The 13,102-nt window shown below is 45.2% G+C and overlaps 1 protein-coding gene across 4 annotated transcripts in view; it reads right to left on the reverse strand.

The window, feature by feature from the left end:
• Positions 1-13,102, reverse strand: part of ADRA1A (adrenoceptor alpha 1A) — a 56,726-nt gene that overhangs the window by 17,686 nt on the left and 25,938 nt on the right. The window contains exon 3 of one of the 4 annotated variants that reach the window (XM_053270195.1): positions 8,237-8,443. The exons of the other annotated variants lie outside the window; for them this stretch is intronic. Coding sequence (XP_053126170.1) covers positions 8,406-8,443 — 38 coding nt within the window. The 3' untranslated portion in view covers positions 8,237-8,405. Of the gene's footprint in view, positions 1-8,236; positions 8,444-13,102 lie in introns of those variants that run through there. 4 annotated transcript variants of the gene reach the window in all.

The following is a 13,102-nucleotide window of genomic DNA, read 5'->3' on the forward strand; positions in this document are numbered from 1 at the left end:
ATCGTGAGCTGCATTCCCCCTTCTTCATTCGTGCAACTGTTACTAGGTTTCCTGAATCTCCCATTCCTCTTGGGCTCTTTTTCTCAGTCAGAATCCTTAGTCATGAGAGCCTACTTAATTTTTCTCTGAGATCATTAAAAACAGATTTCCTGACATCACATCCAGCTATCCTCTATTTTCTTTCTCTTGATATCATGATAAACTTTCCCTCAAGGTTCCCACTACTTTCACTTCAATCAGTTTTTCCCTGTTAAAGAGATGCAAGTTTTGGGTGGTACTGAAATGTTTTAAATAAATAAAATAAATAAATAAAGTTGCGCCGTCGAGTCGGTGTCGACTCCTGATTAAATCCAGGATCGCTCACTCATTTGGTCCTTCTGATCAAGTTGTTAGCAAGGTGAGGCAAAACTTTATTGGACATCTCATTCTTAGAAGAGTTAGATTTCCAGCAGAGCGTGAGAAAGTTGATTTTTTTTATTGCTACAATGGCTTGCCTCTTTAAAAGTTTGGTAATCTGATTTATGGGAAACCTCCAATTTTAAATGGTCTCTGCAAAAATATATATGCTTAAATCTACAGGAGATTTAGTAAATTCTCATTATAGTTTTTTAGAGTTGTGCTTATAAAACTAAAAAAGGGGGGGAGATAAAGTTTAAAGTGTCCCTGAAGAAAAACCGTTGGACCTAATTGTCTATAATTTGGCATGCTTGATGCCATCATAAGGGGCTACAATCTCTGCAATTTACATCAGATTCTTTCAAGAAATGAAGTTAGAAGTGTTATTGTTATTCTCATTATAGTCCAAAGCATTTTCTCTGAACTGAAGCATATCTTCTGCATCTGACCAAAGAAAGTACTTTTTCACACAATGCATAATTAACCTCTGGAATTCCCTGCCACAAGATGGGTGACAGTCACCAACCTGGATGGCTTTAAGAGGGGTTTAGATAAATTCATGGAGGACAGGTCTATCCCTGGCTACTAGTCTGAGGGCTATATGTCACTTCAAGCCTCAGAGGCAGGATGCCTCTAAATACCAGTTCTGGGGGAGTAACCACTGTGCGAAACAGGATGCTGGACTAGATGGGCCTTGGGCCTGATCCAGCAGGACTATTTTTATGTTCAAGTCAAGTCAAATCACAATGTGTCGCAAAATCATTGAATCAAATCACACTTGCCTCTGAATCTCCATGGCAACAACCAAATTGAACCCTTGTTCTGTAAACAGCCCTAGGTATCACCTCCTGCTAGTTTCCCTGCTGTAGCTGCTTGAAAATTGTTGAGCACCTGTTCACCATCCTGCCTCTGTCTTATCCCCTGTTTCCTTGTTCCCAGTAAAGGTAAAGTGTGCCGTTGAGTTGGTGTTGACTCCTGGCAACCTCAGAGCCCTGTGGTTGTCTTTATACAGGAGAGGTTTACTGTTGCCTTCTCCCATGCAGTATGAGATGATGCCTTTCAGTATCTTCTTATATCACTGCTGCCCGATATAGGTGTTTCCCAGTACTTCCCAGGCTTCAAACCTGGCTCTGGGCATTTGTCTCATTTCCCATCAGGATTTAGTTTAAAGCCCTTTTGATGAGGTCTGCAAGGCTCCTGGCAGTTCTTGACCTAAAAAGGACACTTCTAGGTGACTTTGCTAATGATCCGCTTGCCAGTGGCAAATGCCCCCAGCCCCCTAGCAAGCAGGACACCCAACACCTCCTCACCAGAGGTCTCATTTCCACTGTCATATCTGAGAAGGAAGAACAGGAATCCTTTATAAGCAGTAGAAGAGGACTCCCACTGTTTCTTACTATCTCTGTATTCCAGTGCAAATGACAGAAGACCTGCTTCTCTCCTAAGCCCTCTGCCTGTACAGCAGAAAGGGATCTGAGGGAGGAGAGGGGATTGGTGGCAAACACAAATAATGGATATTGAGATGCTGTGATGTGTCTATACCTACAAAGATTAGAATCGTTGAGACAATGGCTTTCCCCATGATACTCTATGGATGCGAAAGCTGGACTTTGAAGAAGCAAGACAGAAAACATATTGACACTTTTGAACTTGGGTGCTGGAGAAGACTTTTGAGGATACCATGGACAGCCAGGAAAACAAACCAATGGATCATAGAACAAATCAGTCCAGAATACTCCCTCCCGCCCCATGGCCGTGTCTCTTATTCAGGCAATGAAATGTTGGCAACCCTACCTAGGGCATCTGTCTTTGGGCTCTGACTCAAAATTTGCCTACTGCTCAGCTTTGATATATGCTGTTGATGATGGGTATCTCCCCCAGCTTGCAAACAATGTCCTTTTGCCCTGAATACAATTATGCCTATGCTGTCAGTTTGTTATTCATGGGTCATTTATCTCGATGATCTTTAAAGATATCCTCAAAAGATACTGTTGGGCTCTAACTTGCAAGAAGTGACAAAGGGCACCATTAAATTCTTCCCTTTGAAAGGATTCATCCACATCTCTTTGTTTACCACCAAGTTAATTGCCGGTTTCTCATTTAAATGGGCTGCTACTACTTAACACACATGAGAGCCTCACAACAGAGTGTGATGGGCCTGACAGATGCAAAGTTGGGAAGGGGAGGAGAGAAAAGTGAACTTTAAAAATAGATGCTAGGAACATAAGAAGTTGCCTTATACTGAGCCAGACCACTGGTCCACTAGCTCAATATTAAAGGGATGCACACAACTGGGTGGGCAGGAAGGCAGAGACGGAGCTCCCTTCCTGCCAGACAATCTCTGAAATCCTCCAAGGCATGCCGCTGCACACCACATGATCCATGCTGCTCCATGCAGCATGGATCTCTGGAGGCTGGGACTTGTTTTCCTGGCCTCCAGGAATTCCACAATGCATCACGAGATGAATGTGGTGCATTGGGGGAATCCCCCCCAGGAGTTGGGTGCTCTAGGCTCTGGACTCTATGTATGCTAGGGCTATGTGAAGCCCAAGCATACACATGACCGGGGTGCTGGGGTTAAGGGCATGCTCACACGCTTAAACTCTGGCTGCAGGTTGGGGTGAAAACTTGGGTTAAACCTAGGTCCCAGTGGTAGACACGAGCAGCCATACCCAGGTAAAGGTAAAGTGTGCCGTTGAGTCGGTGTCAACTCCTGGCGACCACAGAGCCCTGTGGTTGTCTTTGGTAGAATACAGGAGGGTAGGGCTTGCCTAACCTGAGTAAGGCTGCGTGTGTGCACAGCCTCATTGCCGACACTGCCTGGCAATGGCTTCTCCAAGGTTTCAGGCAAGAGTCTGTCTCTGCCCTAGCTGGAGATATTGCCAGGGATTGAAGCTGGGACCTTCTGCATGCAGTCCAGATGCTCTGCCACTGAGCTACCATCCCACCCACAAAGGAAGCTGTCTTATACTGAGTGAGACCCTTGGTACCCTACCTTATTATTGTCTACAGTGACTGGCAATGGCTCTCCCAGGTTTCAGGAAGGAGTCTCTCCCCTCCCAGGCCTACCTGGAACTCCTGTCAGAGATTGAACCTGGGCCCTTTTCCCTGCAAGCAGATGCTTTCCCACTGAGCTATGGCCTCATCCCCTAAGAGGAAAACGTTACAGGACTCACATATAGTCACCCATCCAAATGAAAACCAAGAGCACCCTGCTTAGCAAAGGGGACAATTCATGCTCGCTACCATTAGGCCAGCTCTCTTCCCTGAAGAAGTGATGGAAGTCATGGAGTTCTACTGAACCTTTTGCAAAGAAAAGGGAAGATTAAGAACAGTGGCAACAGGAGAGTATTTTCCCCATGACTCATCTAGGTCCCCGAGGAACTGCCATAGTAAAAAAGCAAAAGGGAAGACAGAATCTAGCCCTTCAGTGAATGCATGTAGGAGGGAGAATTATTTCGTTTACTTGGCTGGTGATACACCGCACAACGCACTCGGAGTTGCAATGTTGCATTGCAATGTAACTTTTGCACATTTGTGCAAGAGCGCTGGTGTACTAAAAGCAAGAATTTTGCAGACACAACCGCAACATTCTTGCCTTTAGTTCAACAGTGCTGTCGCACAATTTCACAAATCTTACTGTGCAACAAGCATGTAATGTCGTAACATTCCACAGTCAGCCCTTATCTTTAAACAAATGTAGATTCTGTCATATAATTTCAAGCATTTGAGTAGCTTTGTACCTTACAAGAACTTGATTCTTTGAGTGAATTCTCCAGAAGTAGTAGAGCTGACTGTAAACATAGTGAGTATCATACAAGCCTGGCTTGACTTGTTATAACTTTATTTGAGATAAGATGCCTTTATATCAGTTTGAGTTATTAAGTACTATTATATTTAATATGTGGGGGATTTTTTTGCCAGGCTGGAATGTTGTAGTGGGCTGATTGTTGTTGTAATTTATTATTATTATTTATTCGATTCTATACCGCCATTCCAAAAATGGCTCAGGGCAGTTTACACAGAGAAATCACAAATAAATAAGATGGATCTCTGTCCCCAAAGGGCTCACAATCTAAAAAGAAACATAAGCTAGACACCAGCAACAGTCACTGGAGGTACTGTGCTGGGGGTGGAGAGGGCCAGTTACTCCCCCTGCTAAATAAAGAGAATCACCACTTTGAAAAGGTGCCTCTCTGCTCAGTTTGCTCCTTTTGTAATAGAAACAGTTTTACCCAATGTGAGCTTTGAACAACCTTTTTGCTTGATATTTTACAATCATATTGTTTGTTATAAGGTGCCCCTAGTGAGGGAATGTTTGGTAGGCACTCTCATTAAAACATGATTAAGAGCTATATAATAATTGAGTTTTATATTTCTCGGAAGATTGGACTTTGGAGCATGTGGATTAGTATTACTTTTTGAAGACCATTTTTCACTTGAGAAAGACCTACATTGAAACGGAGGTCACCGTCATAGATGTGTGGATGTATTTATTTTGTACTACATCACTTTCCACACTATGGACTTCATCATTGCACCCCCAGCCCCAACTCATTCATTCATTCGATTTCTATACCACTCTTCCAAAAATGGCTCGGGGAGGTTCACACAGAGAAATATAAATAAATAAGATGGCCAATGAAGACAGGACATGCTTAGTTGGAGTAAAATAGGGCCACTTTATTAATGTACAGCAGAATAAGAACTGCAACGAGGTACCTAACTAACCAGAGTGCGGGTACTCTCTGCCTCCGAAGGAGGGCCATCCCCACAACAGGGCGAAGGGCCGGGTACTGATTTGATTAGGCACCAGGTCCTGCCTTCCTCGCTTTCCCCCGCTGAGTGGGGGGGGGGAAGCAACACGACCCACCCCCAACTCAAGCTGCCAAGCTCTGAGCTGGTGAATCGATCCACCCCCTGAGCAGGGGCCATTCCCACCCCTCCGAGCTGCAAAAACCCTTAAGGGCTGTTCCTTGGCCTCCCCTCACCCCAAATGTCCCTCTAGCCGAACACCATTACTCAAACTACCTACCCAACACATTCACTCTCCTGCCAAGTGACCAGATCCTTCAGTGCCTACCTATGACCCAAACCCAAGGGACTCAGTAAGAAGTAGGTGAAAAAAGGCCATGCCTAGTGCCAATCTGGTGCAAACCCAAAATTCTTACTTGGCCCCTGCAGGCGACCAGCTATCCCTCACTGAATGCAGGGTGGGTGGGAGGGTGCAAAGCTGCAGAGTGAATGCTTGAAATGGAGGTGGCTTGGCCCAGTTGGCCTGCCTCCCTCCCTCATTGGCCAGCCCGTTACATGGAGAGGGAGGCAAGATGGCGTCCATGCCTGCCTCATGTAACAAGTGCACAACCCCGCCTTACTGCGCTGGTGCAGTGGCGGGGACTGGCATTCCTCCAGTGCTACATATTTGGCTTCATTTATATGCTTTCCAATCATTTATGTTTTGACTTAGCTGAGATTGTAAATATTTTCAATTATAGAACTGCACTGGATTAAGTGGTTTCTTACTTTTCATTACACAGTTAGTGTATAGTTTGGTGGGGATCTTGTTGTTTCTTGTTGCTTTGATCTTAGAGATTTCAATATGCACCATTTATAACTTGGAATTATATGATGTGGTATTCACTTTTTTAAAGATAAGGGCTTACTGTGCATTTGTGCAATAGCACAACATCACCGTTATGCTAAATACAAGAATTGTGCAGTAGAGTTTGCACAAATCTTGCATTTAGTATGCTTGAGCTCTTGCACGATTGTGCAAAAATTACATTGCAACATGCACATCGCATTGTGTAGTGTATTATCAACCAAGTAAATGAAAAAATTTCCCCCTCCAAGAAGATAAGAGTTCACAGTTCCAATTGTTAAGTTTCATCCCTGAATGTTATTTTTACTTTTATTGCTGTGGAAGATGTGCTTTTTTGAGAGAGGATTCCTTTTTATAGCTTTTGTTTGTTAATCTGAATCGATATATATTTCATTTGGGAGCTAGATCAGAGCAGCCAGTGTCTCCTGGCCGTGCTGTGAAAACAGTGCCAGCCATTTAGCTCCCGAATGGGGCCATACGGTCCCGTTCAGGTGCTAAACCTCGTCCCAGCCTCTGACATCAGACACGGGGGGCGGGGCATGTCAGGGCCACGAGGCACGGCCCCTGAGTGACAGTGGCCCGGGTTCTTCTAACTAGTAGGGGTGGATTCTGGCCCAAGGGCCGTAAAACCTGCCAAGGCTGTTCCTCGGCTTGCCTACTCGCCTGAAACGGTCCTCCATTCGAACACTGATTAATACATTTAAACTAAACCCAACTCATCGGCAAGTGACCAATCAAGAGGTGACAATCCTAAATCAATTTCCGTAAGAAGTAGGCAAAAAAAAAGGCCACACCACGGCCAATCAGCTGTGATCCCCAATATTCCTATTTGGCCCCAACATGGCGAATGGATTCCCCTCACTGAAATGGGTGGGAGGGAGGGCTGCTCAGTCTAGGAAAACTGAGAACGGGTGCGGGAACTGGCTTCTTAAAATGATGCTCCAGCTTCCTTATTGGCTGGTCCATATCACGTGACGGGTTTTAAACATGGCAGCCTCCGTGCTTGATTCAAGGGGCCAAAAGCACAACCCCGCCCCTCGTGATTGCATGAAGCAGTGGGGAACTGCATTGTCACAACATCCTTCCTTTCTGTTCTGCATCCTGACAGCTGTCTTTGATTAAGAGTCATTAATACCATTCAATCTCCTGTTATTCAAAAAATGAAATTAACCCAGTTTTGTTATTAGTACATGACTTCCCTAATTTCCTTCAAGGATTCAACATTGGCTGGAACGCAACCCACCTTCCGCAAAAGAGGAGGATTTTGTTTTTCACAGCTTAAGCTTTCTGTGTGTGTCTCTGTGTATTTGGCTGCTCCGAGCTGACAGCTGTAATATTTCCATCTGCCTCCTGCTGATTAAGTGCCAATTTGGTGACAGTGGCATTCCTTTATTCCTCTGTAAATATATTACACAAAAGCTGTGATTATGGCTTATTCAACAATCAGGACTTGCCCCACGTGGAGACAAGTTAAAATGACAGGGCAATGACATGTGAAATAGCAAACACTGCTGAGGATCCATTTAACAAAGTGGCAAGTTAACCCAGAACTTTGTGGACTTCAAGGAGCCATTTGGGAAACTAGAGGCCTATAGGGCCATTTCCTGCCATTTGAACCTCCCCATACAGCTTGGTCTTTAGGGAGAGTCCGATTCCATGTTTCACAACAGTGAGGTGTAGTTGCTGGATGGGAAGGCCAGAGTCTTTTCAGTGGTAGATTCCAGCCTATGGAAGTTCTTTCCCTGGGAGTTCCAGTTGACTTCCACCCAGTGGTTTTTTTTTTTGGTATCAAATAAAAACAATAATCTCTGGAGAAGGACTATAGCTCCTGCTTTCCATGAAGAAGATTCCAGTTGTGTATGTTTACAGCCATTGTTTCCAATCATTTTCACAGTTCTTGCATTCAAATGTAAATAACTTGTAGACTTGTGCACAATTGTAAAAGTTGGGATCAGGTCCGACCTGATCTGATACAAGCCTGCAAATGTCGGTTTGGGGTTCTTTGGACCCTTCCAAATGTCAAGGTCAGAATTGAGATTGGAGTTAGGATCAAGGTCGGGGTTGGGGTCAGGGTTGGACAAACCCCACTCCCCATGTTTAGGTAACTGCAAATATTCACTGTGAACCCAGAAGAAAAGCAGACGCGCCACTGCTTGGAGCTCTGGAAAGCTCCATTTTTTCCAAAAGGGAGTCAGAAAAGTCCAATCCAAATTTGGCTGTGCAAGATTGGGTTTTGACTCTCTCCTAACCACTCCAATTTCAGTAAAATTGGACCATGTCCAATGTTACTGATCCAAGTAGTAGCTAGGCCTAGGAGCTTGTGCATTTATTAGGACATACATTTCAGTAGGCTGCACAGAGTATTTGCTGATTTGTTCATTCTGTTCCTCTTTGTCTGGTCTCTGTTTTACCCTCTTCTTTTGGTAGTTGTTACTTGCCTTTTTGCTGTGACAGAAAAGCAGGGTTGAAACATTTAAACAAGAAGTTCTGGTAAGATCTAATCTGCCTACTTTCCTTTCACTATAATCTTAGTTGATAATAAGCATCTTCATAAGTTAGCCTACTTCCACCTCAAGTGTCCATGCATCCACCATCTTGAACTGGGGTGGATGACATCACAAACTACGCCATTGAGATGTCCCTATGTGTCACTAGAACTGTACAAAATGTGGTCAAAATTAGTTCCCACTTGTGCCCCAAATATTCACACTTCCACCATCTTGAATTGGGGGTGGATGACATCATCACATACTATGCTTTTGAGGTGTCCCTATGTGTCCCTACAGCTGTTCCAAATTTGATTCAAATTGGTTAGGCAGTTCACAAGTTAGCCCACTTGCACCTCAAACATTTGTGCATCTGCCATCTTGAACTGGGGTGGATGGCACAAACTACACCATTGAGGTGTCCCTATGTGTCCCTACTATTGTACCAAATTTGGTTCAAATTGGTGAAGTTGATAGTCACACACACAGAGAACTGGGTGATCTAATAAGCTTACTTTGCTTAAGGAAAGTGGTCTAAAATAATAGCTCCTCTGTGCTGCTGCCTAAGTCACTGGTCTTGTGGTAGCAAGCATGACTTGTCCCCTTAGCTAAGCAGGGTCCACCCTGGTTGCATATGAATGGGAGACTTGAAGTGTGAGCACTGTAAGATATTCCTCTTAGGCAATGGAGCTGCTCTGGGAAGAGCAGAAGGTTCCCAGTTCCCTCCCTGGCAGCATCTCCAAGATAGGGCTGAGAGAGATTCCTGCCTGCAACCTTGGAGAAGCCGCTACCAGTCTGTGAAGACAATACTGAGCTAGATGGACCAAGGGTCTGACTCAACAGAAGGCAGCTTTATATGTTCCTATCATGTTGCGCTATATTTTGGAATGATGCAATCCCTCATGCAGAGACACAATGAATAAATTCCTCTGAGAGTGGACCTTTCTGATGTGTCTGTGCATCTGGAATAACTGAATGCAGAAATGCAGCATATTCTATTCCAAGTAGAAAATGATTGGAAGGAGACAAGACCAGAGCAGACAATCATACAGAGAAGCAATGGATAGCCTCCTCTGCATGGGTATTTTGGGGCTCATAAGTGCCTTTCATTAACTGGTTGATTCATTTCTCACCACACACTAGTGTAAGCCCCAACACACAGTTTAGGGATTACATTTATTAAGTTGTGATTGGTTTAGTCTTGATGTTATATGTTTCCTTCATATGTTTTAACTATATTGTTGGCCACTTTGATTATGTATATTTTTGCTACCTCACCATAGTCTAACAGTGTAAAGCTTTTAGCCTTTATACTTACAGTCCCAGGCTTAGCCTTTTTTTAAAATGCTACTCTAATGTAATCTACTTTACTTTAAAAAAAGTAAAAGAGTGGCAAAAAGTTTAATCCGCTCCTGGTAGAAATAGGAAGTGTACTGCTGTAGCTGTGTTCTACATCAAGTGTGAATAACTGTACCTCTATGCAGGGGCGTAACTACAATAGGGCAAGGGGAGACAGTTGTCTGAGGGCCCACTGCCTTGGGGAGCCCCCAGAGGCAAGTCACATGACTTACTCCCCAAGCCGTGCACCTGCCCAGGCTTCCATCAGTTGTATTCACCCTCCAAAATTGATGTGAGCGTTAAGACCTGGAGCTACCAGAACAGCATGTCTTTCTCTAGGACCATGAAATGACTTGCATCGTCCACAATTTACAAAACTTAAAAAAAAAATTTAGGATGATGTTCTATTGTGGCACATAGGAGATATAGATATACTTCATGAGCTGAGCTTCGGGTGGCGGGGGGCCCATTTTAAAATCTTGTCTCTGGGCCCACTCCGACCTTGCTACACCCCTGCCTCTATGCTAAATTATATTTGTGCACGCTGTACACTCACACCTCCTCTGGGGTTAGGAGGCCTCAGCCTTGAAGACAGCACATGACACGTCCGCAGCAGCCAATCCTCGACTGCTGAACACTCCATCACAGACATGCTATAACTGTTCCTTCCGGTTCTGGCTCGTGGGCATTGGACCAGGTGGTGGTCAGGGGATAACCTGGTCACTGAGGCAGAAGCCTACCCCACCCTTTCCTCCATGCCTGCAGGTTTGGATATTTACCCAGCCTGCCAGCATTGAGAAAGACAGAAAGAGAAAGAAAGCAGAAAAGCAGGGGCAGAAGAAGACAATGGAAGGTTTAGTGGGAGAGAAAGCAAAAAAGCCAAGAAAAAAAGCAGGGAGAAAGGCAGAAAGCAAAGGCAAAGGACAAAAAGAGAGAGAGAGAAGGGAGAAAGCAGTGACTGCATCCCCCCTCCCACCAAACAAACAAGCTAGTAAAAGACCAGACTTACCAGCAGAGGCGCTCTTACGCCTGGACTTCCAGGCCAAAGTCCAGGGCCTCCACAGCCCCTGCCCCCCCCAATCCTTTATAGTCTGTCCTGAGTGGTGATGCTTTAATGATGCTTAATTTTCAGGGGAGGGGGGCCCCTCCAAAGACCTTTAGGTCCAGGCTCCAAAATTACCAGCAGCCAACGAATCCTCAGAAGCAGGGAGCTTCCTCCAGCCCCCTCCTCCCCTGCATGCAACTACCTCTTTTGCTCTTACTGGCTGGAACAGCTGCTATTCAAGCTGTTCCAGCCAATCTGATTCCTAGGGGGGTCCTCCTGGCACTGCCCCCAGGAAGAAGGGAAAAATGTCTTTAAAAATATACTCCTTGAAGCAAGCAGGAAGTGCATTTTTAACCTGTTATTTTAGTTCATCCTGGGGGCAGTGCCAGGAGGAGCCCCCTAGGAATCAGATTGGATGGAGCAGCTTGAGTAGCAGCTATTCTGGCCAGTAAGACCAAAACACAAAGTTACTGGCAGAGGAGGAGGGGCTGGAAGAAGCTCCCTGCTCTGAAGGTTTCCCTGGCTGTGGGTAAGTCTGAACCTTTATTAGCTTGTTTGCTTTTGTTTGGTGGCGGGCGTTGCTCCTTCTGCCCTTACTGACCAGTCACCATTGGTGGTTCCAGCTGCTGCTGTACCACCAGTCATTTAACATGAGCAACTGAAGAAGGTGGAAGCTGCAACCATAAATTTATACAAATCTCTTTGTTTAAAAGCATCTGTTTGGGATTTGGAAAATACTTGTATGTTCTGTTTGCAGCTTTAAAAATATCTCCCTCCCCCACCGTGTGTCTGTAAGTGTGTGTGTGTGTGTGTGTATGTATATATATATATATATATATATACAGAGAGAGAGAGAGAGAGAGAGAGAGAGAGAGAGAGAGAGAGAGAGAGAGAGAGAGAGAGAGATTTCTTAAGGCTGAAAACAAGCTCTAAAATCCCTGTGCTCATACATTTTGCTGTCATGTTTTATTTCCAAAATTTGCTCTGGCAATTCAGAGGCAGTGAATTAAAAAGTTCAGGCCCCTGGGGAAATGAAAAGTGGTGAATTAAGAATCTTTCATGTGCATGATGAGCACCTCTTAATGGCTTGTGTGATGCCTGCTCTTTGACAGGTGAAAGCCACAGAGAATATGGGCCCCTCCTTTAGGAAAAGCAAATGCAATGGCAATCAAGTCTCTAATCTGACACAAAGGTCTCACTGGTATTAACATAGAAATTTGCCCTACAGGAAGGTTATTCTCACAACCAGCCTGAGTACGATAGAGCTAGCCCAGGAAGGGCTGGTTGCGTGAAGTCCCAAGAGTGCTCCCAATCATTATTTTCCACAACTGCTCTTGCTCTCCAGCAGTCAGAGTGGTGCCCTGCCTCTGAACATGGAGGTTCTATTAAACCATCATAGCTAATCGCTAGGGATGTGCAAACAGGTTCAACACTGAATGTGTTCGATGTCGAACTGGTTTGGCTTGACCATTCAGGGTTGAACTGAACTGTCTCGTTTGGTCTGACTCTGGATCGAACATCTCCCGACTGTTTGGGGGGTTAGGGACATTTTTTAAAAATAATTTTAATTATTTTTTATTTTTTACTTACCCCCTTTGGGGGAGTTGTTGGAGGCGGCAGGGGGTGGTGGTGTCTGCAGAGGTTCCTCCTCTTTGAGAGAGGAGAGCTGGCCTTGTGGTAGCAAGCCTGATTTGTCCCCTTAGCTAAGCAGGGTCCACCTTGGTTGCATATGAATGGGAAATTTGATGTGTGAACACTGTAAAATCTTCCCCTTAGGGGATGAAGCCACTCTGGGAAGAGCAGAAGGTTCCAAGTTCCCTCCCTGGCATCTCCAAGATAGGGCTGAGAGAGATTCCTGCCTGCAACCTTGGAGAAACCACTGCCAGTCTGTGAAGACAATACTGAGCTAGATAGACCAATGGTCTGACTCAGTATATAACAGCTTCCTATGTTCCCCTCCCCTGCTGGCCTCCCTTCATGCCCATACTGACCATTTGGCCAGCTCTTCGGCCTGTTGGGGCCTTCCCCTCTAGTGTGGCAGCCATTTTGGAGGCCACTGTGCCTGTGCAATTGGCCTCTGCATGACCCAGGCCACACAGAGGCCAATTGCATAGGCATGGTGGCCTCCAAAATGGTCACCATGCCGGAGGGTGGGAGGCCCCAATGGACCGAAGAGCTGGCCGAATGGCCGGTATGGGCATGAAGGGAGGCTGGTGGGGGGAGGGGAAACCTCTG

Source organism: Hemicordylus capensis, chromosome 8 (genome assembly GCF_027244095.1).
Source record: "Hemicordylus capensis ecotype Gifberg chromosome 8, rHemCap1.1.pri, whole genome shotgun sequence".
Lineage (NCBI taxonomy): Eukaryota > Metazoa > Chordata > Lepidosauria > Squamata > Cordylidae > Hemicordylus > Hemicordylus capensis.